At 39.4% G+C, this 24,066-nt stretch overlaps 4 protein-coding genes across 9 annotated transcripts; 3 read left to right on the forward strand and 1 right to left on the reverse strand.

The window, feature by feature from the left end:
- Positions 1-6,354: 6,354 nt before the first annotated feature.
- LOC129600188 (growth arrest and DNA damage-inducible proteins-interacting protein 1-like) lies at positions 6,355-8,268 on the reverse strand. The gene is made up of 3 exons (XM_055498624.1): positions 7,880-8,268; positions 7,596-7,810; positions 6,355-7,014 (listed from the first exon to the last, which is right to left on the reverse strand). The coding sequence occupies exons 1-3, from the start codon at positions 8,095-8,097 to the stop codon at positions 6,620-6,622; spliced, it is 828 nt and encodes a 275-aa protein (XP_055354599.1). The 5' UTR covers positions 8,098-8,268; the 3' UTR covers positions 6,355-6,619.
- A 761-nt stretch (positions 8,269-9,029) lies between these two features.
- On the forward strand, positions 9,030-11,503 carry LOC129600185 (sialin-like). Of its 2 annotated transcripts, XM_055498619.1 has the most exons (5): positions 9,030-9,499; positions 9,636-9,872; positions 10,110-10,250; positions 10,508-11,088; positions 11,145-11,455. In XM_055498619.1, the coding sequence occupies exons 1-5, from the start codon at positions 9,233-9,235 to the stop codon at positions 11,326-11,328; spliced, it is 1,410 nt and encodes a 469-aa protein (XP_055354594.1). In that variant the 5' UTR covers positions 9,030-9,232; the 3' UTR covers positions 11,329-11,455. The 2 variants fall into 2 exon arrangements, with proteins under 2 accessions (XP_055354594.1, XP_055354593.1); XM_055498618.1 differs by having other exon boundaries at positions 10,508-11,503.
- Positions 11,504-11,982: 479 nt separating this feature from the next.
- LOC129600184 (ectonucleotide pyrophosphatase/phosphodiesterase family member 1-like) lies at positions 11,983-16,793 on the forward strand. 3 transcript variants are annotated; one of them, XM_055498616.1, is made up of 13 exons: positions 11,985-12,410; positions 12,480-12,545; positions 12,716-12,797; positions 13,097-13,199; positions 13,322-13,667; positions 13,760-13,907; positions 14,076-14,317; positions 14,453-15,028; positions 15,166-15,387; positions 15,559-15,694; positions 15,770-15,980; positions 16,100-16,262; positions 16,451-16,793. In XM_055498616.1, exons 1-13 carry the CDS (start codon positions 12,273-12,275, stop codon positions 16,592-16,594), a joined length of 2,577 nt encoding a protein of 858 aa, XP_055354591.1. In that variant the 5' UTR covers positions 11,985-12,272; the 3' UTR covers positions 16,595-16,793. The 3 variants fall into 3 exon arrangements, with proteins under 3 accessions (XP_055354592.1, XP_055354591.1, XP_055354590.1); XM_055498615.1 differs by having other exon boundaries at positions 11,987-12,545; XM_055498617.1 differs by lacking the exon at positions 16,451-16,793 and having other exon boundaries at positions 11,983-12,545; positions 15,770-16,042; positions 16,100-16,160.
- Positions 16,794-17,292: 499 nt separating this feature from the next.
- LOC129600183 (uncharacterized) lies at positions 17,293-23,865 on the forward strand. Of its 3 annotated transcripts, none has more exons than XM_055498612.1 (9): positions 17,293-18,465; positions 19,672-19,977; positions 21,192-21,287; positions 21,415-21,720; positions 21,790-21,920; positions 22,169-22,448; positions 22,508-22,594; positions 22,759-22,818; positions 23,092-23,865. In XM_055498612.1, the coding sequence occupies exons 1-9, from the start codon at positions 18,342-18,344 to the stop codon at positions 23,601-23,603; spliced, it is 1,902 nt and encodes a 633-aa protein (XP_055354587.1). In that variant the 5' UTR covers positions 17,293-18,341; the 3' UTR covers positions 23,604-23,865. The 3 variants fall into 3 exon arrangements, with proteins under 3 accessions (XP_055354587.1, XP_055354589.1, XP_055354588.1); XM_055498614.1 differs by lacking the exon at positions 17,293-18,465 and adding an exon at positions 19,008-19,098; XM_055498613.1 differs by lacking the exon at positions 17,293-18,465 and adding an exon at positions 19,283-19,424.
- Positions 23,866-24,066: the final 201 nt, after the last annotated feature.

The raw sequence follows: 24,066 nt of genomic DNA on the forward strand, positions 1-24,066 counted from the left end.
CAAATGTCAAATATCATCCAGCAAGTGCTGGCAAGAAAGTTGAAGAAACTGACTAATGTTGAAAAAAGTCCAGTAAAAGCTGTAGACCACATCAACATACTGCAGGCTGTTCTGACAATTTTGCAGATTATCGTGACGAAATTCACTAAAATACGAATACTTTATACAAAAGGACTACGAGTATCTTTATCTTTATATCCATACAATCTTACCGACCAAAACGTATTTATGCGCCGTTTTTATAGACTCGTCAACGCGTGGTCAGTTTTAGTCCAGCTTGGTCTTAAAAAATTCCATATTTTCCATAGGTGTGCCAATAGATTTTTGTTTTTTTTAATTAACCAGTGGTCAGAAGATGGTTCCACCAGGTCTTAAGTATAGGAAACGTAAAGAGCACTCGAAGAAGTATTCACTACTGCAGTCTGCACAGCAATACAAAGTAAGTACTCGTACTTAACATGATGACTGTAACCACGGAGACTATAGCGGATACATATTAATACTTCCTTTTTAGTATATATATAGATAATAATTGTTACGAGGTATGTGAGCAATAAATTAGTACCCAAACGTCCATAAAAGGTACATCGCCCAGTATGTCGCTTATACAGTACCTATACGTCACAACGTAAAACATCAGAAGTCAGAACGTCAAAAAACAGAACGTCAGGTAATCCGAACGTGAAAAATCAAAAACGTCAGAAATTTAGAACGTCAGAATATCAGAACGTTAGAACGTCAGAAGGTCAGAATGTCAGAACGTGAAAAATTAAAAACGTCAGAACGTCAGAAATCCAAAATGTCAGAACGTTAGAACGTCAGAATATCAGAACGTTAGAACGTCAGAAGGTCTGAAAGTCAGAACGTGAAAATTAAAAGCGTCAGAACGTCAGAAATTCAGAATGTCAGAATATCAGAACGTTACAACGTCCGAATATTAGAACGTTAGAACGTCAGAAGGTCAGAAAGTCAGAACGTGAAAAATTAAAAACGTCAGAACGTCAGAAATTCAGAATGTCAGAACGTTAGAACGTCAGAATGTCAGAACGTTAGAACGTCAGAATATCAGAACGTTAGAACGTCAGAAGGTCAGAAAGTCAGAACGTGAAAAATTAAAAACGTCAGAACGTCAGAAATTCAGAATGTCAGAATATCAGAACGTTACAACGTCCGAATATTAGAACGTTAGAACGTCAGAAGGTCAGAAAGTCAGAACGTGAAAATTAAAACGTCAGAACGTCAGAAATTCAGAATGTCAGAATATCAGAACGTTAGAACGTCAGAATATCAGAACGTTAGAACGTCAGAAGGTCAGAAAGTCAGAACGTGAAAAATTCAAAACGTCAGAACGTCAGAAATTCAGAATGTCAGAATATCAGAACGTTACAACGTCCGAATATTAGAACGTTAGAACGTCAGAAGGTCAGAAAGTCAGAACGTGAAAAATTAAAAACGTCAGAACGTCAGAAATTCAGAATGTCAGAATATCAGAACGTCAGAACTTTAGAAAGTCAGAACGTTAGAACGTCAGAATATCAAAATGTCAGAATGTGAAAAATTTAAAACGTCAGAAATTCAGAACGTCAGAATATCAGAACGTTAGAACGTCAGAATATCAGAACGTTAGACCGTCAGAAGGTCAGGAAGTCGGAACGTGAAAAATTAAAAACGTCAGAACGTCGGAAATTCAGAACGTCAGAACTTTAAAACGTTAGAAGGTCAGAACGTAAGAACGTCCGAACGTAAAAAATTAAACCTTAGAACGTTATTACGTCTTATGAAATACGACTACAAAAGCGTATATACGATTTCAATCTTAGTCTTAAATAAATCACATTTTCCATACCTTCCCAATTATCCAAAATTTTACAATTTCCTGTGTGCTTATGTCTCATTTGAAAATATTCATAATTTCCAGTACCTAAGTGCCGAGCGCAAATGCGCGAGGCTACCTTGTATTCATACAATCTTACCGACCAAAACGTATTTATGCGCCGTTTTTAGAGACTCGTCAACGCGTGGTCAGTTTTAGTCCAGCTTGGTGTTAAAAAATTCCATATTTTCCATAGGTGTGCCAATAGATTTTTGTTTGTTTTTATTAACCAGTGGTCAGAAGATGGTTTCACCAGGTTTTAAGTATAGGAAACGTAAAGAGCACTCGAAGAAGTAAGTATTGTATTCACAGCACAGTTATAAAAAGTCCTTAACACAATGACTGTAACCACGGAGACTATAGCGGATACATAAATACTTCTTTTTTAATGTAGATGAAAAATTATTATGTGAGCAGCAAATTACGTAAACGTCCATAAAAGGTAAAGTACATCGCCCAGTATGTCGCCTGTACAGTATCTATACGTCGGAACGTAAAAACATCAGAAGTTAGGACGTCAAAAGGCAGAACGTCAGGTAATCCGAACGTGAAAAATCAAAAACGTCAGAAATTCAGAACGTCTGAATATCAGAACGTAAGAATGTTAGAACATCAGAATGTCAGAAGGGGAATTAAAAACGTATATCAGAACGTACGTTAGAACGTCAGAACATCAGAATGTCAGAATGTAAAAAATAAGAAAAAGTCCGAACGTTAGAACGTCAGAATATCAGAACGTTAGAACGTCAGAATATCAGAACGTTAGACCGTCAGAAGGTCAGGAAGTCGGAACGTGAAAAATTAAAAACGTCAGAACGTCGGAAATTCAGAACGTCAGAACTTTAAAACGTTAGAAGGTCAGAACGTAAGAACGTCCGAACGTAAAAAATTAAACCTTAGAACGTTATTACGTCTTATGAAATACGACTACAAAAGCGTATATACGATTTCAATCTTAGTCTTAAATAAATCACATTTTCCATACCTTCCCAATTATCCAAAATTTTTACAATTTCCTGTGTGCTTATGTCTCATTTGAAAATATTCATAATTTCCAGTACCTAAGTGCCGAGCGCAAATGCGCGAGGCTACCTTGTATTCATACAATCTTACCGACCAAAACGTATTTATGCGCCGTTTTTAGAGACTCGTCAACGCGTGGTCAGTTTTAGTCCAGCTTGGTGTTAAAAAATTCCATATTTTCCATAGGTGTGCCAATAGATTTTTGTTTGTTTTTATTAACCAGTGGTCAGAAGATGGTTTCACCAGGTTTTAAGTATAGGAAACGTAAAGAGCACTCGAAGAAGTAAGTATTGTATTCACAGCACAGTTATAAAAAGTCCTTAACACAATGACTGTAACCACGGAGACTATAGCGGATACATAAATACTTCTTTTTTAATGTAGATGAAAAATTATTATGTGAGCAGCAAATTACGTAAACGTCCATAAAAGGTAAAGTACATCGCCCAGTATGTCGCCTGTACAGTATCTATACGTCGGAACGTAAAAACATCAGAAGTTAGGACGTCAAAAGGCAGAACGTCAGGTAATCCGAACGTGAAAAATCAAAAACGTCAGAAATTCAGAACGTCTGAATATCAGAACGTAAGAATGTTAGAACATCAGAATGTCAGAAGGGGAATTAAAACGTATATCAGAACGTACGTTAGAACGTCAGAACATCAGAATGTCAGAATGTAAAAATAAGAAAAGTCCGAACGTTAGAACGCCAGAATATCAGAACGTTAAAACGTCAAAAGATCAGAACGTCAGAACGTGAAAAATTAAAAAACATCAAAACGTTAGAATGTCAGAATATCAGAAAGTTAGAACGTCAGAACATCAGGATGTCGGAATGTGAAAAAATAAGAAAACATCAGAACGTAAGAACGTCAGAAGTTAAAACCGCCTGAAGATCAGAACGTCAGAAAATCAAAACGTGTAACATCAGAACGTCAGAATGTAAAAATTAAAACCTTGGAACGGTAATACTCCTTATAGAACCCGACTGCGAAAGCGTAGATGCGATTTCAGTCTTATTCTAAAACAGATCACATTTTCCATACTTTCCTAATTTCCAATAAGTTTTATAATTTATAATTTCCAAATTATAATTATAATTTCCAATAAGTTTCCAATAAGTTTTATAATTTCCAATAAGTTTTATAATTTCCAATAAGTTTTGTAATTTATAATTTATCGGTCAGAACATCAAAACGTCAGAAATTCAGAACGTCCTAACGTCAGAACATCAAAACGTCAGAATATCAGAAGGTCAGAACGTGAAAAATTAAGAACGTCGGAACGTCAGAACATCAAAACGTCAGAAATTCAGAACGTCCTAACGTCAGAACATCAAAACGTCAGAATATCAGAAGGTTAGAACGTGAAAAATTAAGAACGTCAGAACATCAAAACGTCAGAAAATCATAACTTCAGAACGTGAAAATATCATAACGCCAGAACGTAAAAATTAAGAACGCCAGAAATTCAGAACGTCAAAATATCAGAACGTCATAAAATTAAGAACGTTAGACCGTCAGAACGCTAGATTTTTAATATTTAAAGTGACCTTTCCAAAATAAAGCGAATACTATCCAGTACTTAAGTGCCGAGCGCGGATGCGCGAGGCTACCTTGTACTAATGTTAAATACGAGTACAAAACGACTGTAGTACTACTGACACGCATTATAATTACGGCACTATACAGTAAATGAGTAGTGTGGCTACTCAGTAGTACTGTAATAAGGTACTGGTATAATCATGGGAAGACTTTAACGAAGTCACATAATTTCAGACTTATTCGTTCGGTCTGCCACAATAAAATATTACTAACGTAATGATTTTTCTGTGCTGATTAATAAGTTGTCCAGTCTGAAAGGTTCGATTGATCGGCAAAACGCTACTCTAATAAGTAGTGTTCTAAGACGCCGCATAGAGCTATATAAGGAATTTTTTTTCAGGTTATTTGCCTGTAACGGTTTAATAGCAGCGCAATAGCAGTGCTACTAAAAATTGCAGTTTTTGCAAACTTTTGACAACGCTGTGTTGCAGTAAAATAACTTAAATTTAAGGAGAACTCAGAACTGGCAACACTAGTTTTGGCAACCTTTATTGAATTTTGTTTTAACCTTTTCAAAAATTATATAGTGTAGAGTACGGCTAACTTGTAAATTGTAATAGTTAAAAAATAATTCATAAATCTAAGTAACCTTAAGTGAATAACGCATTTCCGAAACACATGCGCAATGATTAGTCGATTTATGGTAAAAAATGTCTAATATTTCACGATTCGTTGAGTTTTAGCTGGTTCACGCAACAATAGTTCTAATAAACATCTTACATCCAAAAAACTAGTTATGCTGGCATTTATATACTCGTATATAGTACAGATACTCGTACTGACGATGAGATACAGCGAACAACACATCTGTATCCGAACGTGGAATGGATTCTTATTACTCTAAGTAGGCCAGAAAAGGATTATCCGATATGCCGCTAGAAGAGAGGAGTGAAATATAATTACAAATTCACCTTAAGAAACCCTAACTGGTTTTAAACTGGCTTTCCTTGAAAGAAGGAATCATTTCTCCATAAGACAGCAATAATTTCCTTATTCATGTGGCGGGTCATACATACATATATATATGTGTATTCAAACGTCGCGTCTGTATCATCAGGGCACGATTTCAATAAACGCGCCTCCTTAATTCAAGTAGGACTACAATTGTCATATTCGTGTGAATTCACAAATATCCATCAATAAGGCACAACGAAAAATGAGACGCATGCCATTCTGAAACAACCCGCTCCACCCAAGGACCACTACACAACACAGCACACTGACCCATTTTCCTTCCCTGGACACAACCAAGCGGCACGAGCATAGACTGTTCGTTCCACAATCAAGAAGTAATTACTTTGCAATCATTCATTTCGGTTCTGGCGATTTTTTAATCCGATCACATATCCACAAGGCCTTTACAAGACTCAAGCACATTACGATAAGCCGAAAGTTCCGCACCATCACCGCTTAGAGTTGGACAGAAACAGTGCACAGTTAACTAAACCTACTGGAAACGGTTACTTCAGCTCATAAGCATAAGTCAGCGGAAGCTGGTGCCCCTGGTTTCAGCCACTTTGGGGTTTTGTTTCTTCACGGTCGGCCAAAGTTTTGGCTTCCTTTCCCCTCAGTCTGCGCACTGAACTATCGGAAACGAGGACAACAAAGGTCTATTTAAAACAATAGAAATTCGCGTGATTCTGCCATGACTCCAACTCTTCGCTCGCTTTTCGTGCGGCCGCGGTCCTTGTGTCGAACAAATTTGTTAAACGTCAATAATATGTTAAGAAGTTTGTTTAATTGCTTTTCCTTGACAAAAAACTACAAAGTTTGTTACCCAGTTGGAAAATACAGAAGTTTGGCCTTTAAGGGACCAATTTCCCACGTCCGTAAGCACTTCGCTGCTTAAACTGGGCCTGCTGGACAACTGGACAATTACAAGCTCGATCTAAATAAAAATCCATATTTAATATTATCACGCTTCAGTTGCCGAATTCGCTTTAGTTGTCGAATTTTTTATGTAGAATTTATTTTTTTTATGTATGATGACTATGATCATACATAAGCAAGGCTTAAACAAAAAGCGCCTGAGCTTCCTAATCAATATTCATCACCACTTCCATTCTCCTGCTGAAGACCCAATAACTCGTGAGATACACTGCGCGGATAGCTACAAAGACTACGTCGGCTCAGTGGAGGTCAACCTAGCAATTGCTTTAGCTTCCTTTTCTTTCTTCTTCTGAGCTTTCGCGAGCTTCTTGGCTTCTTTTTCCTTCTGTTCCAATAACTCCTGAAAGCGAGGATCGCGCGGATCCACTTGAAAACCAAGGAGTTCGCGTGCTTCTTCCATCAGTTTGGCGCGCTTAGCCTTCTCAGCTTCCAGTGCTTCTTGGACTTTCCTCTGCTTCTCTTCGAAAGCACGAATTTCTTTGGGCATGTTAGCCATATTTCGCTCTACTTCTTCGTCATATAAGCGCGTCTCCTCCTCAGTTTTCTTTTTTCTTTCAGATACGACTGTCCAGGACTCCTGCAGCGTTGGAATTCCTAAATCTTTCTCTCGCTGTATTGTACGAACTGCAATTTCAAACATTAAAAATTAAAACTCTGAATCAAAATATTCATGCCTTACAGTGAACCATATCTGTACTTATAACCCGTAACTACACCTTTGTACATGACCACATCTTGGATCTTGACTTTCAGAGAAGACGTAATGCAATAATAATTAAAACCTGCGCTAAAAAAAACAAAACCACAAATTCAACTAAAAACCTTGATTTCTCGTAACCTAAAGAGCTCCAACATGCAGCCAGAATAAATGTCAAACCACCTTGACCATACAATCGCAAAAGTCTAAAAGCCCCAAAGATTCGTTCCACGCAAAGAAAACACTAATAAATGCTAAACGGGAAATGATAAGCACATCCAAACGATACTATGCGAATTACACATTATCCTAAGAAAGTAAACGACACCAGCCAGGTACAATGGAAAATTAGTTCACCAAACACCTTTAAAAATTTTCAGTGCATACTGCAGCATACATCATGAAACATGTGCATTATGTCGTAATTCCATGAGGCGATGATACAATATACGGCTTTAAACGCATTTTACGCTTATAATAAACGCTACAAATATTTTTTAAAACTTACGGATCTCTTCCCGACTTGGCCACATTACTCCCGGCTTGATTCCGGATTTTCGGCCAAACCTCGCATATTGTTGACGCATATACTGTGCAGAATTCTGGAATTTGAAGTAGTTCTTTGGTGGCTTGTTGACATGCGCCATACGATCTCGGAGATGAGGAGCCATGCGTGATACATCCCGCGCTATCCTCTCCTTGTCATAAACTTCTCCGTCAAAGCTTAAAAGAGAAGCGACTAACGAAATCGGTTACGACGCCCGCATTTAGAGCCTCACAAGTTTTCCGTACCTGGTAAACGTCCACGGTCCTTCACCATCTTCTCCACGGCTCAAAGCGCTCGCAAGATCGCTTTTGGGTTCTATATCAGGATAAAATTCAGTGGCTTTCTCTAATTCTTTGGGATTGACTTTATTGCTGGCCCATCGCACGTGAATAACACTGGAAGGAGCAGCAAAGATTTGGACACATAACCGAGAACTCAATACACAGCTCCATGAAAACGACATTCTGTCCGTATTTCGCAATAATCGAAGCGCAACTTGCTCTCTCTCGTATTTTTATTACATCTGGGAAAAACTAACAGTAATATGTAATAAATGTCGTTGTTTACTTGATCGTCAGCATTTAAAAAAACAAAGCACCGCTAATTAATTCATTTTCAAATTAAACCAGCAGAAATTTTGTGAAAATTTGGAAAAAACGTTTATCAAAAAATGTGCAGTAAAGAGCTGAGCATTCTTTGGCCGCCTGCCGGTGAGAGGGCGGAAGTTCTGCTGCGATATAAACGTAAGACCTTCCATCCCGATGGGACGCGCAGGCCAACCGGAGAAAGGAGATTTTCAGCTCACTGGACAGCGTCATCCGTCGGTGCCGACGCACTTGCGCCCTATGGAACACCCTATGGGCGACCTCTGTTCATCAAACAGCTGCACCGGGAGCTAATCTCGGATTGAATTCCACCGATGTATGTATATTGTATACTTCTACCCGTAAACTTTTGCTTAAATATTTTTTATATGCGTTGTAGTTGTGAACAACAGACAAACCGTTCCATTAAAAAAAGGTAAGACAGTATAATTATTATACCGGCAAACGTTAAAATGATCAGACAATAGACACATTACTACGAGTAGTGGATTAGTTAATACATTATTGTATTAGTAGCAGATAATATATTACTTCAGTGAGAGTATAGATTTGTATATAAATTATGATAAGATTCACTTACGCTTACGGATATTATTGTACGAACATGCATGTACTGTATTTACTAGTCATGGCAGTAATCAGTTCTGCGAGTTTCTGCTCATCTAATGCTGTAGTTGCATGTGGGTAATTCGTATTTACAAATTTGCAGAATTTGAAGTTGTATTCGTGCAGTGCTGCTGTACGCAGCTTATCAATAAACAGTCGGCTCGACTTAATTTTAAGACATTTACACAGCATCTAAAATTACATGTACATACTGATGTATAATATGTGCATATCGCACCAGTGTGTTGCACAGACTCTGCAGTTAAAGTGTAAATTAATTATTACAGCAAGCACCTGCAGTTTGTGGATAATGAATTTCATAAACCCGAAAGCAATTTCTACGTAAATGTTTTCATTAGTGTGCACTGTTAATCAATGTAATTAACCATGGGGAACGAAAAGGAGTATCATAGTGGCCGCATTGGACACCGTCATGGACTACTGTTATTGTCATTCTTGGGAACCTTGTTCATGTACTCAACAAGAGCCAATCTTAGCATGTCAATGGTTGCGATGGTTTCTCCACCTGTTGATTCGAACAATAAAACACCCAGCGAAGCGAATTCCACTTTTCCAGTAGCTTGTCCCCATTTGGTAATGCAACAGTCCAGTCAGCATTATTTGCCTTCCAGTAATGTTTCCGATAAAGCAAAGGTAAAGTTAATCTGTACAATACACTGTACTTAATTATATAGATATATTGCAGAAATAAAGATACTGTTCAGAGATGCAATAAATTGTGCCCCAGTGCAATACATAAGTATAAATTTTGTTTTTTCGCCAATCACAGGTCAAGCGCAAATACAACTGGGACTCCAGTAAACAAGGATTATTGCATTCCGCGTTCTATTATGGTTATCTGCTCCCGCAAGTTTTTGGAGGATGGATCTCGCACAGAATTGGCGCAAAGCTTCCTATTGCCGTCAGTGTGGGATCAATCGGTATTTTGACGATCATATCTCCGTTTGCGGCCGATCTTGGTTCATGGTGCTTTTTTTCTGTGAGACTGCTGATTGGGCTGGGACAGGTATGCAAACGCAAAACTTTTTGAACACACTCATATTAATATCACGATTCTCCAAATATGGAAACAAAACACTGAATGTACAGTACTCGTGCAATGCTTACTTAATTAAAATAAAGCATTACAGTTTTTCCGTTTTGCGCACTTTCATGTTCACTTCCGTATGAGTGCGAAAGTTATTCATTTGGCAATCAAATATTCAGATAACTTACGGATCAGTGATCAAAAATGGTGTTGCAGGGAGTCGTGTTTCCGTCGTTAACCGTGCTCTGGACCACATGGGCTCCTCCATTAGAAAGAGGACGGTTGCTAGCAACAACGTACACGGGCGCACAGTTGGGCGTGGTTTTTGGAATTTCACTTTCCGGTGTTTTAGCAGAGGTAAACTAGTCATAGACTCCCAATTTGCCGCGGCTTTCGGAACTACGATTTAAAGCCGGTCGTATAACAAAATGGCTTGATTTTATAAACGATATGCTACTTTCGGTAATTAAAGTATTACACGAAACAGATCAACAGAACTTCGTGGCTAACAGCAAATTTATTTTTGCACGCTTGCGTAAATTTTTAATTTGTTGGTGGAAAGCTGTATAGTGCGACATAATTATTACTACATGAAAGTTGCATTTTTGTGACAGGCACTGGGATGGGAAAGCATATATTACTTTTATGGTAGTATTTGTTGTGTATGGACTATTTTTTGGTTGCTGTTTGCGTACGACTCACCGGATCGTCATCCCAAGATATCACATGCTGAAAAGACATACATCAGACATTCCTTGATTCGCCCAAATAGCGATTCCAAATTAAGCGACGATTCCAATTCTGACATCGATAAAGGAAATGTTCCGTGGTCGGGAATATTGCGAACGGTCCCCTTTTGGGCGCTCCTCGCGGTTGAATTCGGACATAACTGGGCATTCTACACCTTGCTGACAAACTTACCGACATATTTAAGCAACATTTTGCACTATTCGCTTAAATCCAACGGCGTGTTATCCGCATTGCCCTACACGCTGCGTTTTGTCCTCACCATGATATCCTTATTTGCGTCGGATTGGATACAGTCACGCCAACACTGGTCGACAACATTTCTGCGGAAATTCTTTTCACTCGGAGCCTTTCTGGGATGTGGAGCGGCGTTGGTGGGTGTGGCTTTCTCGGGTTGCAACAGTACTTTAACGCTCGTCCTGTTCACCTTTGGTGTGGGCATTTCCGGGTGGGTGTTTGCTGGTTACATCATTAACTATACCGAAATGTCACCACGTTACGCAGGCATCATTATCGGCATGGGAAATACGGTGGGAACAACGACCGGCATAATTGCGCCGCTCTTGGTTGGTGTGCTGACCAATGGTCCAGGAGGTCATTCGGTGGAGAACTGGCGAATTGTTTTCCTAATTTCCGCTGCAATGTACTTTGTTATATCGGTCATATACAGTGTTTTTGGCTCTGCTGAAAGGCAGAAATGGGACACTGTGCAAAGGAATCGACAAGAGGAAGTTTTGTTAAAGTGATCTTTGAATCGCGATCGGTGTCCATATAAGTGGCGGTAGACCGTATGCAGTACTTAAAGTATACCAATTGCAAATATAAAAATATGTGATTAAAAATAATCTTTAAATAATAATATGTTAACGCTCACTGAAAACTAAATCAAAACGAATTTATGCGACAGCTAATTATAAAAATGCGGTTTAGTAATTGCAGTATTAAAATCAACATTGCTGAGTTCTAACTCGTGTGCAGAATTAAGCTTTTTCCCAGTTCTATCTGTACACGAGCGTAGATATAAGTTCGCTGTTTTGCAGACTTTATCTAATACGAGTACATTCACAGATCTCCACATTGTTTCTTTAAAATTGCAAGCATTAGCCGGTTCTGCCTAATGTAATTTAATAGACGTAGATTTCCTATGGGTTAAAAGTATTTACAGTGTTATCTGAAATGGCTTTAACAATATCGTAAATCTTGTTGTAGGTGGTGTGAAGAGTTGAAAGTTTTGTGAACCTGTACACAAATTAAGTAAGCAAATAATATCAGCTAGATAGAAAATATGAGCACGTTGTCCAAAAACACGGTTGCATTACTACCAAGCGGTAATATTGATAATACAGCGAAGCATTTCATTTCCTATCCTTCAAAATACGGAACAAATAAGTAGAATTGTTATGAAATGTAACTGCGCAAAATTTTTGTTATTTCTAATCTCCAGTGTGTCTCCAGTTCTTCTGGGATAAAATGTGATTTGACTGGCAAAGGTCTTTAATTTCACTACAGCTTTCACTGCGTTGCAACACACTGAAATTCAAGTATTACGGCCCTTTAATTTTCTTAGGCCGACTTGAGAATATTATAACATTGTAGTAAATCATCGCATCCCAACTTTGCGCATATACGGCCATGGATCACATGCCGGATTCGTCTTATAATTCTCGTACAAGACGAAGTAGCCACTCATCTGCGAGCACTATATCAGAACGCTCGCATAGATCTTCATCGAGGTTTTCGGAACATCCAGAGTCTGATACAGATCAAACAGTTAGCAGAAAATCAAGTTTCTCAACGAAATCAAACGAAACTGCCCTCGAAGTGTCTGTTCCCCAACAGGCAGCTGCAGCATCAAAGGGTCACAACGAACAACGTAGCCTTCCAAAAGAAAGGAAGAAAGCAAAGGTATACCATTTATTGTTAGTTCAGTACCATAATATTAATTCAGATGCTCTAAAGATCTTCAGTTATGTTTGTATCTATACTTATTTTTCGCTACCAAATTTCGCTGTTGGTGGTGGTATTCCGGATCGAACAGCGCTATATATGGCTAACGTTATTCTATTATTTTACAGAACCAAAAGGACACTTGGTGTGTAACCGTTTGGATCACAATCATTTTGATAATTCTTTTCTCTGTCGGCGCTTTCGTCGGTGGTAAGTCTTTGCGTTAGCACTTAGCAGTAACCGTCAAAATTCAACGCAAAATTAATTTTATTGAGTGTTTAACAACCACCAAAAACTGTGGTACTTTCTTTCAGCATGCCGTTTAAATGCGTACACCAGTGTTCAGTTTTTAAGCGAAATTTCATTCTAGTACTGAACAATATTAGTGTTTAAATACCGAACCCACGTATGCATATCCTAACAAAAAAATGCTTTACTTCATTGTTAATTTTGGCAATGGAACAGCAAACTGATCCCACCCAGCTGCACGCAAACCAATTAATGTTTAGGTTACATGCTAAAACAGTCCCAGGATTCCTCTCTGGCTCCGTCACCAAACATTTCCTGGAAAACACTTCCGTGCATTTTCTCCACGATAAACGAGTGTCAGGGGTATGGTATTGTATTCTGTACCTGCAAATGATCTCAGCAGTTTGTGCTAGCGGTAAATTTCTCGTCTTGTTAAGTCGTGGAAAACGCTTCCGGCAACGATTTTAAAAATATGGTCGCCGCAGGAATAATCGTGGGCACGTCTTGTTAATCTCCCTTGGAGCATTTCCGCCTTCGCTCCTTACGGATCAACTCACTCCGACTTTGATGAAAATAAAATCATGCGGTACCTACAGTGCGTCGCTACGACCGGTATTCCCGACGATATCAATAACTAATCAGTACAGCATAGCCACTGGACTGTATGCTGAATCCCATGGAGTTGTCGACGATTACTTTCGCGATAACGAGATCATTGTGGACGCTGCGAACAATATGCAGAATCCAAGCTGGTGGAAGGGAGAACCGATATGGGTCACAGCCAAAAAGCGTGGATTTAAAGTCAAAGTTGCAGGATGGAAAGGAGGCGATGTGCGTAAACATAATCTCTAGATCTGGTAATAACATTACACTGCGGGCTACTTAATCGGTATTTTAAGGCTTTTCCGAAATGGTTTGGTTAGATGGCAAAAGACGGCATTCTTCCGGATGACTACATTAAAGGAAGACAATCAGTATCGCTTGAAGAACGTCTCAGGAAAATACTGGAGTGGATATCGGAATCTAGCCCGAATTTGGTCGTAATCCATTTTGATGACCTTTCCGAGACGCGTGAGTTCATGCATCGATTTTTTTAATCTTCTGACGTAATATTTTGCAGCAAACAGATATTTTACGTTAAGAATCGGCCAGTAATATATGGTGCAAAACTGATGCGCGATTAATATGTAAAAAATCCTTTGTACGAATATTAAGTGTATTGCTCTGAATTCTTCCTAGTACGAAGCAACGCTCTCAGCAGTCCGGCGGTGGAGCGAGTGCTGAAAGATATTGATGGGGCTTTGGATCGCCTATTCCAACAACTTCATGAACGAAAAACCTTAAGTTGCACTGACATTGTGATTGTTTCCGATCATGGAATGATGGAACCAAGGAATTGTGCATCGGGCAATATTATGTCAGTCCTCAACAGGAAGATTCTGAATGAGACTGTGTGGGAACAGGATATCGTCTATTTTGGGGTGTGTTCAGCCCACAGAACGAATATTTCTACGACAACTGCTTACTTAACCATTGATTTTTTGTAATTAAGAATGCAACACATGTTTCTACAAATTAATATGTGTAAAAATATCGGTACTGTATTTTTAAATTAGGAAACTTATGGTCGCCTCTCAATGCTCAATCGAAGCCGGTTGTCTTTACAAAGAGTCATCGAAGCTTTGTCGTGTAATCATTCCAGCATGAGTGACGAAAGAATGCCATATTATCTGATGCAAAGGACAGAAATGTTTCCGGTGCGATTGCACTACGCAAATTCTCCTCGAATAGAAAATCTGCTTTTTCTGATTACACCGGACAGGATACTAACGAAGACTTCACAAAGTGGGATTTGCCAAAGCAAAAAAAACTTATACGGCTATGATAACATGTTTAGCCAAATGCATGGATTATTTTTTGCCTATGGACCGTCGTTTCATTCCGGGATGACTCTGAAAGGGTTCAGTGTGACTGAAATTTATAATTTGTTGTGCACCATCTTGAAAGCTGTCCCGGCTCCTAATAATGGAACAGACCGACTTGCTCTGGCGTTGCTAAAATATCCCGTGTCACCAGGCGATTCAACAGGACAACCCGACCGATGGAGTTACCACAGAGCTGATTTCCCGATGACTCGAGAAGTTTTGCTACAGCGACAAGACCGAACATGCAGTACAAACTGCTATTTTGCTGTAAAAATTATGTAACAAACTGTAGTACAAGAACTAATAAGAAACCTAATTTAAACTTGCTGAAAATGCGTAGGCGCATACTTTATGTTAATTATAACCCACGGCAAATGATAAAAAATGGCATCAATCTTTGTTAGGCGGAAGTGGATGTTCTTGCAGCCGATTTGCAACTGAACATTTCGTCGTCTGCAGGATCATTGATTATGGCAGCTGCTGGTTTTTATGGCTTACCTATCCCAAATAATATTAACGTCCGCAACAGCTTCCGTTTGCTCATCAATCGGGAATTCGTAATCGGGTTTAATGTTGCACTAAAACTGCCGTTATGGACTTCCTGTTTTCTTCAAACCGACAAAATGGTAAGTGCCACTGCTAGTTGGCCATGGATTGGTCTTGATCTATCTTTTACCAATACTCATGATTACGTTTCCACTGAAAAAATGTCCAAATAGAATTAAGCCAGTAATCTTGTATTATAAGGCGTATTAACGGAAACAGTACCTCTTATTACGTAACGAAATTTTAAACAGACACCAGACTCTACGGTGGACTGTACTCGCAACGATGTGCGTCTGGAACGCGGTGAATTCATATTATGCCGGGATTTCGATAATTTCGCTCAATTCCAATCATCCAGACTCATGCCCGCATATCTGGTGCCTCCCGGTAACTATTTCCTTTTCATGGTTTAGGCTTAAATTTTAAGTAGATGCGTAAATTTATTAAAATGCTATCTCACAGCTCTAAACGATGACATCGCAGTTGGTGCGGATGGACGAATGATTTCCAATATCGTCCCTATGTATCAAAATTTCCGAACATCTATCTGGCAACCTTTCTGGGAAATGGCTAGAGGGTGGATCGCACGAAACGGACCTATTCACGTTTATTCCGGGCCTGTTTTTGATCATAAAATTCCACTGGGAACTGCAGATGAACAGGAACAGATACTGTACGTTTTATTTGCGTACAGTTAGCAACGTCTTCATGTTCCTAGACCAGTAAATGTTACATGTATGAAAGGCCCGACTTACAATCAGGCAGTATGACTTAAGATCTGTTTGTTTCCAGGTTTTCTCAAGAACTGCCCAATGTCCATTTGCCATCACACTACTTCGTTATTGTCACTCGCAAAGTCTGGGATAACAGCAGCGTTGTATTAGATGCAACCGAAGACGAATGCATGGCATTCGTGTTTCCGCATCTCCCAGATACTAGCCAGCATCCCTGTCAGGTACGAGTGTATTAGTAAGGTCACTAAGTACCAGCTTTGTGGCGGCTATATACACAAATGTTCGAAGGGTTTTTCACTCATACTGATATGTTTTGCGGTCGATTGTATCCAGTAGCACCGAGACAAAATTCACTTACATTGTTGTGATTTTGAATGTTTTTGGTGATTTGAACAATATAATTTTTCAGGACAAAGAAAGCTATTTTTTGACGTACTCAGCCTCCGTCAAAGACGTCGAGCAGCTAACTGGACTGACATTTTTCTCTGCTTTGTCACACCGAAAAGCTGTACATCTGCGTACAGCTCAGCCTTCGAAATTATTTCACAAATGATAAATAAAGTTAATAGTTTCTGCAATGTGTCACACTGCGCAGTTTGTGTACAAGAGCAGATCAGTAGACTTGTTGCACATTTGTACAGTGCATTTGTAATAACTATATCTTTTGAATAACCATTCTTCTGGTGGGTCAGAAATTCGGAATAATGGTTGAGGATGTGTACCATGTACAGTAGCAACCAGAAGTGTGCTCAAAAGCGTTGGTCAATAAAACGATTTTGCATTGTTCCCGTTCTTTCACTTCTTAGCGCTTAAAAGCCATTGTGATTTCCGTGCAATTTCAGTGCATTCTCGTGAAATTGAAGGTACATGTTCCAGCTCAAAATGAGAAGGTGTCCTTTTTTACTCCTTCTCATCGTGTCAAAGGAGAAACAGAATACATTGAATAGAACACATTACTCTCAAGAGTACCCTGAGTGATTAACCGGCTGGGCATAGTCCACCCTGTTAATTATCCATGTTCATTCTCTTGCCAGTTGGACCCTGCGGGAAGAATGTTAAAGGTTTATTAATAAGGCCATAACGTGTAATCGCCAGGGCGGTGCTAAGCACTGCAGTGCTGGCCGGAATGCGATTTATCGCTGAATTAGTCTTCGAATCAAAATTTGCGGCATATCTTCTCTGTGCAGTGTGTAGACATAAATTTTAACGGATACCGAAAATTTTAATTTAGTTGTTTGTTTATATTTTTGCTGAAAGTACTCAATTAGATAGATTTTACGGCCGCTTCCGTGCACCGCCGTTGCAGCGCCACCCAACGATTGGCCTGTATGCGAGACAGGGAACAGGCAACCCATTATTCACAAATTCACATGATTGACAGCCGCTGTCAACACTGCACAAGCTTGAGCCTTTTATCATAATAATAGAGCAAATTCACCTGGTACTTATGAAATCCACAATTTTCTCACGTCGCGACATTTCGTAGCTACAGTTGCCGGCTTTTTCTTTTTACGGACAGGAACAGTCTTTTGTACAAATGACTAGTAGTATCGTACAACTGGGATTGGGCTTTTATTGTCGAATTATTCGGTATTCGTGTTCTTTACCATTATCAAGTTCCGTAATTATTGCTAACGCTTTTCCGAAGTTTACGCTGTACGAGTACTGACTACTGAGTGTACTCCATGTACTGTTGTGCAGTTTGTTGTGGAGTTTGTCGGCACAGCCGCACAGATCATTTGTTTAAGATTCGTAAGAGTTAAAGTTCGGGTTGCTGCAGTTGAAACTTGGCATTAAGTAATTGTATTGCCGCATTAATGCTGTGAACTTGTTAACAGCATACATATTTATCTCGGAATTTTGCGTCTTGCGTTTGTGAGCTCTGTTGAAGTATTATTAACCTGACTTTGAAATGCCGACGCCGACGTCCACTACAGAAGGGGCCGTGGAAATTCTGTTTGGCAAGTAACCGGCGTCTGGGTGTGACTGCTTAAGTGGAAAACTGACCAGTTTTAAGTTTTCCTACAGGCGTCCTTTTATTGTTGACTTTTCTTGGCGGCATGCAGTGTTATGCGTTATTATAAGTGTTATAATATTTTAAATCATTGCATTCCTCGTTTTTGAATATTATCATCGCTCGCATGGCTGAACGTCTTGAGAATAATATTCTGTAACTGGAAATATTCTTGTGATCATATCGCCGAAAAAGCCCTAACTGACGAGTGCTATTGTGGATTTGAAATCCAGTAAATTGAAGACTACAGCCACTGCTGCTGCCTGTTTCCGCCCCGATCAGAGAAATGCTTCCTAGACTGTGGATAATTGCGGGATTAGCGCTTTTATGCCAGTGTAGAGAAAGGAGAGCCGGAGAGAGAAAGTCGAAGCCTCATAGTGAAACAAAGAGACCACTGGAAAAAGAAAATCGTAAGTCTGCACTGTCCTGGATTGGTTTGAAATTAATTATTGCATTCCGTACTCGTACGTTTAGAATAAGTAATTTTGATAGTTTTCTGTTTTTTATAAGGATTCGGCTACTCAGGAATTCAAGCACCAAAAATATATTGTATCGTATGGTGAAATTTGATTAGATTCCGAATTTTTAAGTGTTGCGCGCATCATTTGTTTTGTGACAACTGCAGTGTTATTACTTATAAGTCGCATAAGCGCGTAGTACATACACAATTATTGTTAATTGAATAGTGAGCCGGGACTTTTAGAATTGTACTAAACATTAACTAACATTTGTGTTGACTCGAATGCATTTGTATTCGACGATTACAGTACTCATTTCTTCAGTGCGTTCTACTTAGATTACGCTTGACTGTTACTATAAAAAACCGTTGTTATTATTATTTGTAAAAAATGTCCCATCCCGCACTTCGCACGCTTGTTGTATGGGTTAATGCAATTATCGGAGGTTTAGAAAAAAACGTGGACTGGGCCGAGTTGATGCTGATATGGTGCAGGGGAATTGTTATGATTTCTTAGGGGATAAATGCGTCACGTACAGATAAGAATTGTTTTGACTTGTGCTTGAAGTACTGCGTACCAAAAGAGGTATGCAGAGCATTTTGACTATATGTTTACTTAAAGGTTATAAATTATGCTCCCTCGTTAGTCATTTTCTCACCTTTCATTCCAAAGTACAGAAACGAGCAGTAACATGCTGTCAAAAACAAAAAGCATCGGACTGACAGATTGGTGATGTATGATTTATGATTTCTTTTACGACATAATTGGCCAGAACCCAGAAAGACGTCTTTCGTAAAATTGCTGAAGTTGCGAAACGGTAACAGGTGGATAGTTCGACATTCTGCATTTTTTTCAAAACTTACAACTAACTTCAAAACTTACCGCTGCAACATGAGATGCGAGAATGCTGTGTGGGTTTTAATTGCAATCACAACCTTAAAACGTGAAAACGATGCTACATGAATCGATCATAATCTTGAAATTAATATTATGTTACTAATTAAAATTGCAGTAATATTGTTGTAGCCATTAATTTGGCCGCCGGAGCCACATGTCTATTTTTGCGAATTAGGTCACAGAATGGATTTAAGGGAATTAAATCGTTTAATTCCCTTATTATCAGTTGATTTAAATGCAAACACCACTGAATTTTTGCAGAATCACATCTCCAGTACTATCAAATTGTGCGCATTGGACACAATGCTACCATCAACTGTGGCGTTCAATTACCGCGGAGCTTCATTCAACCTTTTAATATGGTCACCTGGAAGAAGGACGGTGAAGATCTGGACATGACGGATTACGATGGAATCAAAGTGCGCCTAGGCAACGAAACAGCTTTGTCAAGGATCGTTCTAACAAAGATTTCAGAAGAACATGCCGGGAACTATACTTGCATTGTCGCTCTGGGTGATGGTTCCAGAGCAGCATCGACTTCTGTGCAGGCAATCGAAGTGGACCAATGTAAGCAGAAATGAAATTATGAAACCTATGAGTGGCGCGAGTGCAGATTAATATTTTGCATGACTTCGAAAGGATATTGAAGAGCTAGGTTATTGTCATACTGATGCTTTCGTTCTATAAATTTATTTCAACATTTAGTTTGAGATTTATGCACTGTAATCGAATAATATTATAAAGGACAATGTAGTAATATTGTACTGTCACTACAGTGTTATAAAAGAGGTAACTCTCTGCTACGAAAATCGACCAAGAATCTGAGTGAAAAATCTTATAATTTTTTCATCGACAAGTGATTTTTCCAAACTGTAGCAGTCGATCCTACTATAGCTGCACAAAAATTTGACAATTTCATAATGTTCGAACTTCGCCTCTACTCCTGGTTCGCAATCTTGAAGGCCAGTATAAATTATAGCATATGCCCTTTTTGAAACAGATCTCATGCGTGTAAGTTTGTGGAATACGAGACAAAAGATTACTAGAATTTGCAGAACGGCTTCGCCCTTAGGGAGAAACTTTTTCGAGTGCTTTTTTGTTTAATCTGCAGATTTGTATAGATCTCAAGGTGGTCCAGAGGAGAAGGACCTAGCCTCGTTCTGATGCTTGCATTATGCACTACGGAAAAGTATAGGAGTCCAAAGTAATTAACTACCTGTTGCACTTATCCTCCATTTCCATTATCCGTCTGCAAGTTAGTGTCGCGCCGGTTAAAAGCATACTTAACAGCATGCTGTATTATTACTGCAGTATAGGCTTTATCGTAATCTACTACAGTATTATGCTTACAGTTTTATCTGGTTTTTATTAAAGCGGTTTATACTTTATAGTGATTGTTTTAGAGACCAGTTTATTTTGAAAGGTATATCGACAAACAAAAGCATCGAAAGTGAAAAATTAATAATCGCGTGTAGGTTTTAAAATTATAGTAGTCGAATGCAGAGACGTATTAGTACCTCTGTATTGTATGTATTTAGAATTTTTTACGATCAAAGATCAGAACTATGGAACAGCAGGTTAAAAGAGGTATTTAATATCCGAATGCTCGAAGGTAATAAGAGTATTGCTTCCGAGAGGGCAACATCATGCAGTGAGCATCTGCAGTAACTTGCCTTACCAAAATTCTTGCATATTTTCTTTTAAGCACGCACTCGAAACTTCTGCGCTCTTGAACTGCGACTTGCCTAGCTACTTGTACTGATGAATGCCTTTTGGTGCAGATGTTAGAATCTGGGAAGAGAGCTTGGGGGAAAAGCTGGGCAACTCTGTCGAGAGCAACGCCAGGTCTCCGGAATTGCCGGCATCTTTTGTTGGTGGTAAGTCCTACACCATTATGATTGTTGTATTCGGTTGTCAGCTTGTCGCTGTACGAATTGTAAGTTGTTTCCAATCAGCTATACTTTCGTACGCGCTTGTAGCACTGGTTTTGGTTTACCTATTTAGAAAAACCATACTTTACGGAAAACAAGCGTGCTACGGATTTTTTGAAGTATCTTGTACCCGGTTCGAGCCAAGCTTTCAACTGTGAAGCCGCACCAAAACATGGCCATGACAAAATCACCAAAGTAAAGTGGTTCAAAAACGGAGTGCGGATAATAAACAACGAAAGACCGTGTCCCGATATCGCAGCGGGTAATGCCTTTTACCTATGTCTGCATAACTTGCAAAGGAACGATACGGGACTGTATTCGTGCGAAGTGTCCAATATTTTCGGATCAGTCAATCGTACATTTATCGTCGTTGTTTCTGGTACGCTCTTTTTTGCCTGCGCAATCTACGCATAAATCTGACTTGTTTCACAAAGCGATTTCCTTCCAGCTTCTGCAAGCGAACGAGAATATCCCAGCCCAAGTAAAATAGTGACAACTAAAGAAGCCCTCCCGAATGGACTGTTGCGGCTGCACTGTGAAGTGACCATTGAAATGCCGCTGCCTCTTATTGGCGATACGGTATGGCTTCTGTTTCTGATTGTGAGAGATTTTCGCTTAAACTTATAAAATCTTTTTGTTAGCGGTTATCGATCGCTGGTTCAATTTGTCCAAAGATTCAATAAGTGCTTATTAAAACTCAACTCTGGTGCACCTTTGCAAATATAAATTACGAAACACGAAAAAGAAGTTTAGAAAAAAACATCCACTATGTACTCGCTAGTTGTAGGTGTTAAGTTACAATTCCTTACCAACGACGAAATTTTCAGTGGTGGAAGGTCGACTCTTCTGAATTACTCAGTGTGGAAGAACAGAAACGGTGCAACATGAACCTTATGAATTTGAAGATGTTGCCGTTGAAAAATAGCCCATTGTTTCCTCATATACAAGTTGTAACTCCCATGCCAAACGCCACTGATCTTTGGAATAGGAAATTTCGAAGTTACATCGACATTGACCCGGGAAAAATGCCGGGGGTTTATGTTTGTATGCTCATTTCCGAGATGTCGCACGAATGTGTTGTCCCACCCAGCGTAAACAGCAGAAAAGGTTGGTTGTTCATTTCCCTTGGTAATTCAGATTGATGTTACCGCTCTGATTTTCTCCAGTTACAAAACGACCGCGACTGAATAAAAACGGACGGCTGAAAACTCCTGCATCACCATTAATTATACAAGTTACTACGCAGACGGAAGGTGAGTGGAGTATCCTGCTGATGAACCAGTAGGCTTAGATAATCTGAAAGTGTCATAGGATTGTATTATTTTGCGTTGGCTTCATTTCTAGAAATAGTTAAGACTATATTTTTTATTTATGTGACTGTTGCTTGCTTGCATTCTGAAATTTTGTCACCTTCCAGTTTCAACTATCCTCACTTATAACGAACGACAAAACGAGGTTTCTGGAACACTAGTCAGTGGTGAGTAGCGTAGCTCAGTTTTGCTAGGTTTTTAGGTTTAGAAAATGTCTCTGCTAGTATGTAAGGATTGATCGGCAATGCAAAAAATTGTTATTTTCTTGAAAATTTGGGTGGTGAGGAAAGGCCACCACTCCGAGGTTTTGCTCTTCGTAAAGCTGCTTGAATTTTTAATATAGTTTGCTTTGTTCTTTTCGCTCTTAACAGCCATACTAAAATAATTTTTTCCTACTAGAGTGGTTACGAATGTGCGTTGGTAGTTGTGGTGCTTTGTAGATCCCCAAAAAGTTAACTCCACGGAAATTGCCGGGGTGCACAACGAACCAGCTGTGGTCGCGGGGATTGTTTCCATAGTGCTGATTGTGTTCTTCATCGTGATACTCCCGGCAATCTGCATCGCCTACTCCAAGCACCGGCGGCGGAATGCTACCGACCAGTTGGTTGTGGACAACCGTAATGTTTCGACGAGTCTACGGCGTTCCAACGTGGATTACATTGTTCCCGTCGCTCCACCCTCAACACTGCCGTCTTGCCCATACTCCTCCATGAGCAGACTGAAATTGTCAACTTCCTCAGTAGCCAAGTTGCCTGTTGTGTCGTCCATGCGGAGCAGTATGGAAGACACAAGAGTGAATGTGGAACCGTTTTTGGCTGCGCATCGCAGAAGGGAAACATTCGATGACGATTCATCGGTGTATGAATATTTCAAACATCCTCCGTCAATGGTGTCATCGTACGCGTACAGCGGATACGATGCCAGTCGAGTTTCCCAACGAGCGACGGACTGAATTGTTTGGTTTAGGTGGACGGTGACCTTTTGTGTGTAAATTGCTGATTACATGGTGAGAGACAGTATTTAATCGTTTCCTTCAGCTCGGCTGGGTAATGTTTCTCCTCTTTACCACAGAATGCCAGAAATTAATTAGTGGCCCGTGAATCTGATTAATTTTTTGATTCTCAGAGAGAAGATTTTTTCACGGTTGGAATGTTTTTTGATTTTAGTATTTGAAGAACATTTCCGTACGCACTGTGTATACATAATAAAGGAGCTCTGGCTGGGGTGGTACGATAATTGTAGACTTCTTACGGTAATTGTTACTTTTTGACTTGCTGCTGTTCATTGTTTCGTTTTAATTAACAGCATGAACGGATCAAGAACTGACAGCTCGCACTGTTACAGTTTGTGTTGTTTTGCATGGTTCCCTTGCTGATTACTCAGATAGCATTACCGCGTACTATTTAAACGATATA

This window comes from Paramacrobiotus metropolitanus, unplaced genomic scaffold (genome assembly GCF_019649055.1).
Source record: "Paramacrobiotus metropolitanus isolate TYO unplaced genomic scaffold, Prichtersi_v1.0 Parri_scaffold0000166, whole genome shotgun sequence".
Taxonomy (NCBI): domain Eukaryota; kingdom Metazoa; phylum Tardigrada; class Eutardigrada; order Parachela; family Macrobiotidae; genus Paramacrobiotus; species Paramacrobiotus metropolitanus.

Bases quoted from the DNA above. Each gene is read 5' to 3' on its own strand.
- LOC129600188 (XM_055498624.1), bottom strand. From the start codon at position 8,097: ATGTCGTTTTCATGGAGCTGTGTATTGAGTTCTCGGTTATGTGTCCAA. The intron at 7,811-7,879 runs GTACGGAAAACT...TTCTCTTTTAAG, and splicing joins GGACCGTGGACGTTTACCAG to CTTTGACGGAGAAGTTTATG. The intron at 7,015-7,595 runs GTAAGTTTTAAA...TTGAAATTGCAG, and splicing joins GCCAAGTCGGGAAGAGATCC to TTCGTACAATACAGCGAGAG.
- LOC129600185 (XM_055498618.1), top strand. From the start codon at position 9,233: ATGGGGAACGAAAAGGAGTATCATAGTGGCCGCATTGGACACCGTCAT. The intron at 9,873-10,109 runs GTATGCAAACGC...ATGGTGTTGCAG, and splicing joins TGCTGATTGGGCTGGGACAG to GGAGTCGTGTTTCCGTCGTT. The intron at 10,251-10,507 runs GTAAACTAGTCA...TTTTTGTGACAG, and splicing joins TTTCCGGTGTTTTAGCAGAG to GCACTGGGATGGGAAAGCAT.
- LOC129600183 (XM_055498612.1), top strand. From the start codon at position 18,342: ATGCTTCCTAGACTGTGGATAATTGCGGGATTAGCGCTTTTATGCCAG. The intron at 21,288-21,414 runs GTAAGTCCTACA...TTACCTATTTAG, and splicing joins GCCGGCATCTTTTGTTGGTG to AAAAACCATACTTTACGGAA. The intron at 21,921-22,168 runs GTATGGCTTCTG...CGAAATTTTCAG, and splicing joins TGCCTCTTATTGGCGATACG to TGGTGGAAGGTCGACTCTTC.
- LOC129600184 (XM_055498615.1), top strand. From the start codon at position 12,273: ATGGATCACATGCCGGATTCGTCTTATAATTCTCGTACAAGACGAAGT. The intron at 13,668-13,759 runs GTGCGTAAACAT...TGGTTTGGTTAG, and splicing joins CAGGATGGAAAGGAGGCGAT to ATGGCAAAAGACGGCATTCT. The intron at 15,981-16,099 runs GTACGTTTTATT...GTTTGTTTCCAG, and splicing joins GATGAACAGGAACAGATACT to GTTTTCTCAAGAACTGCCCA.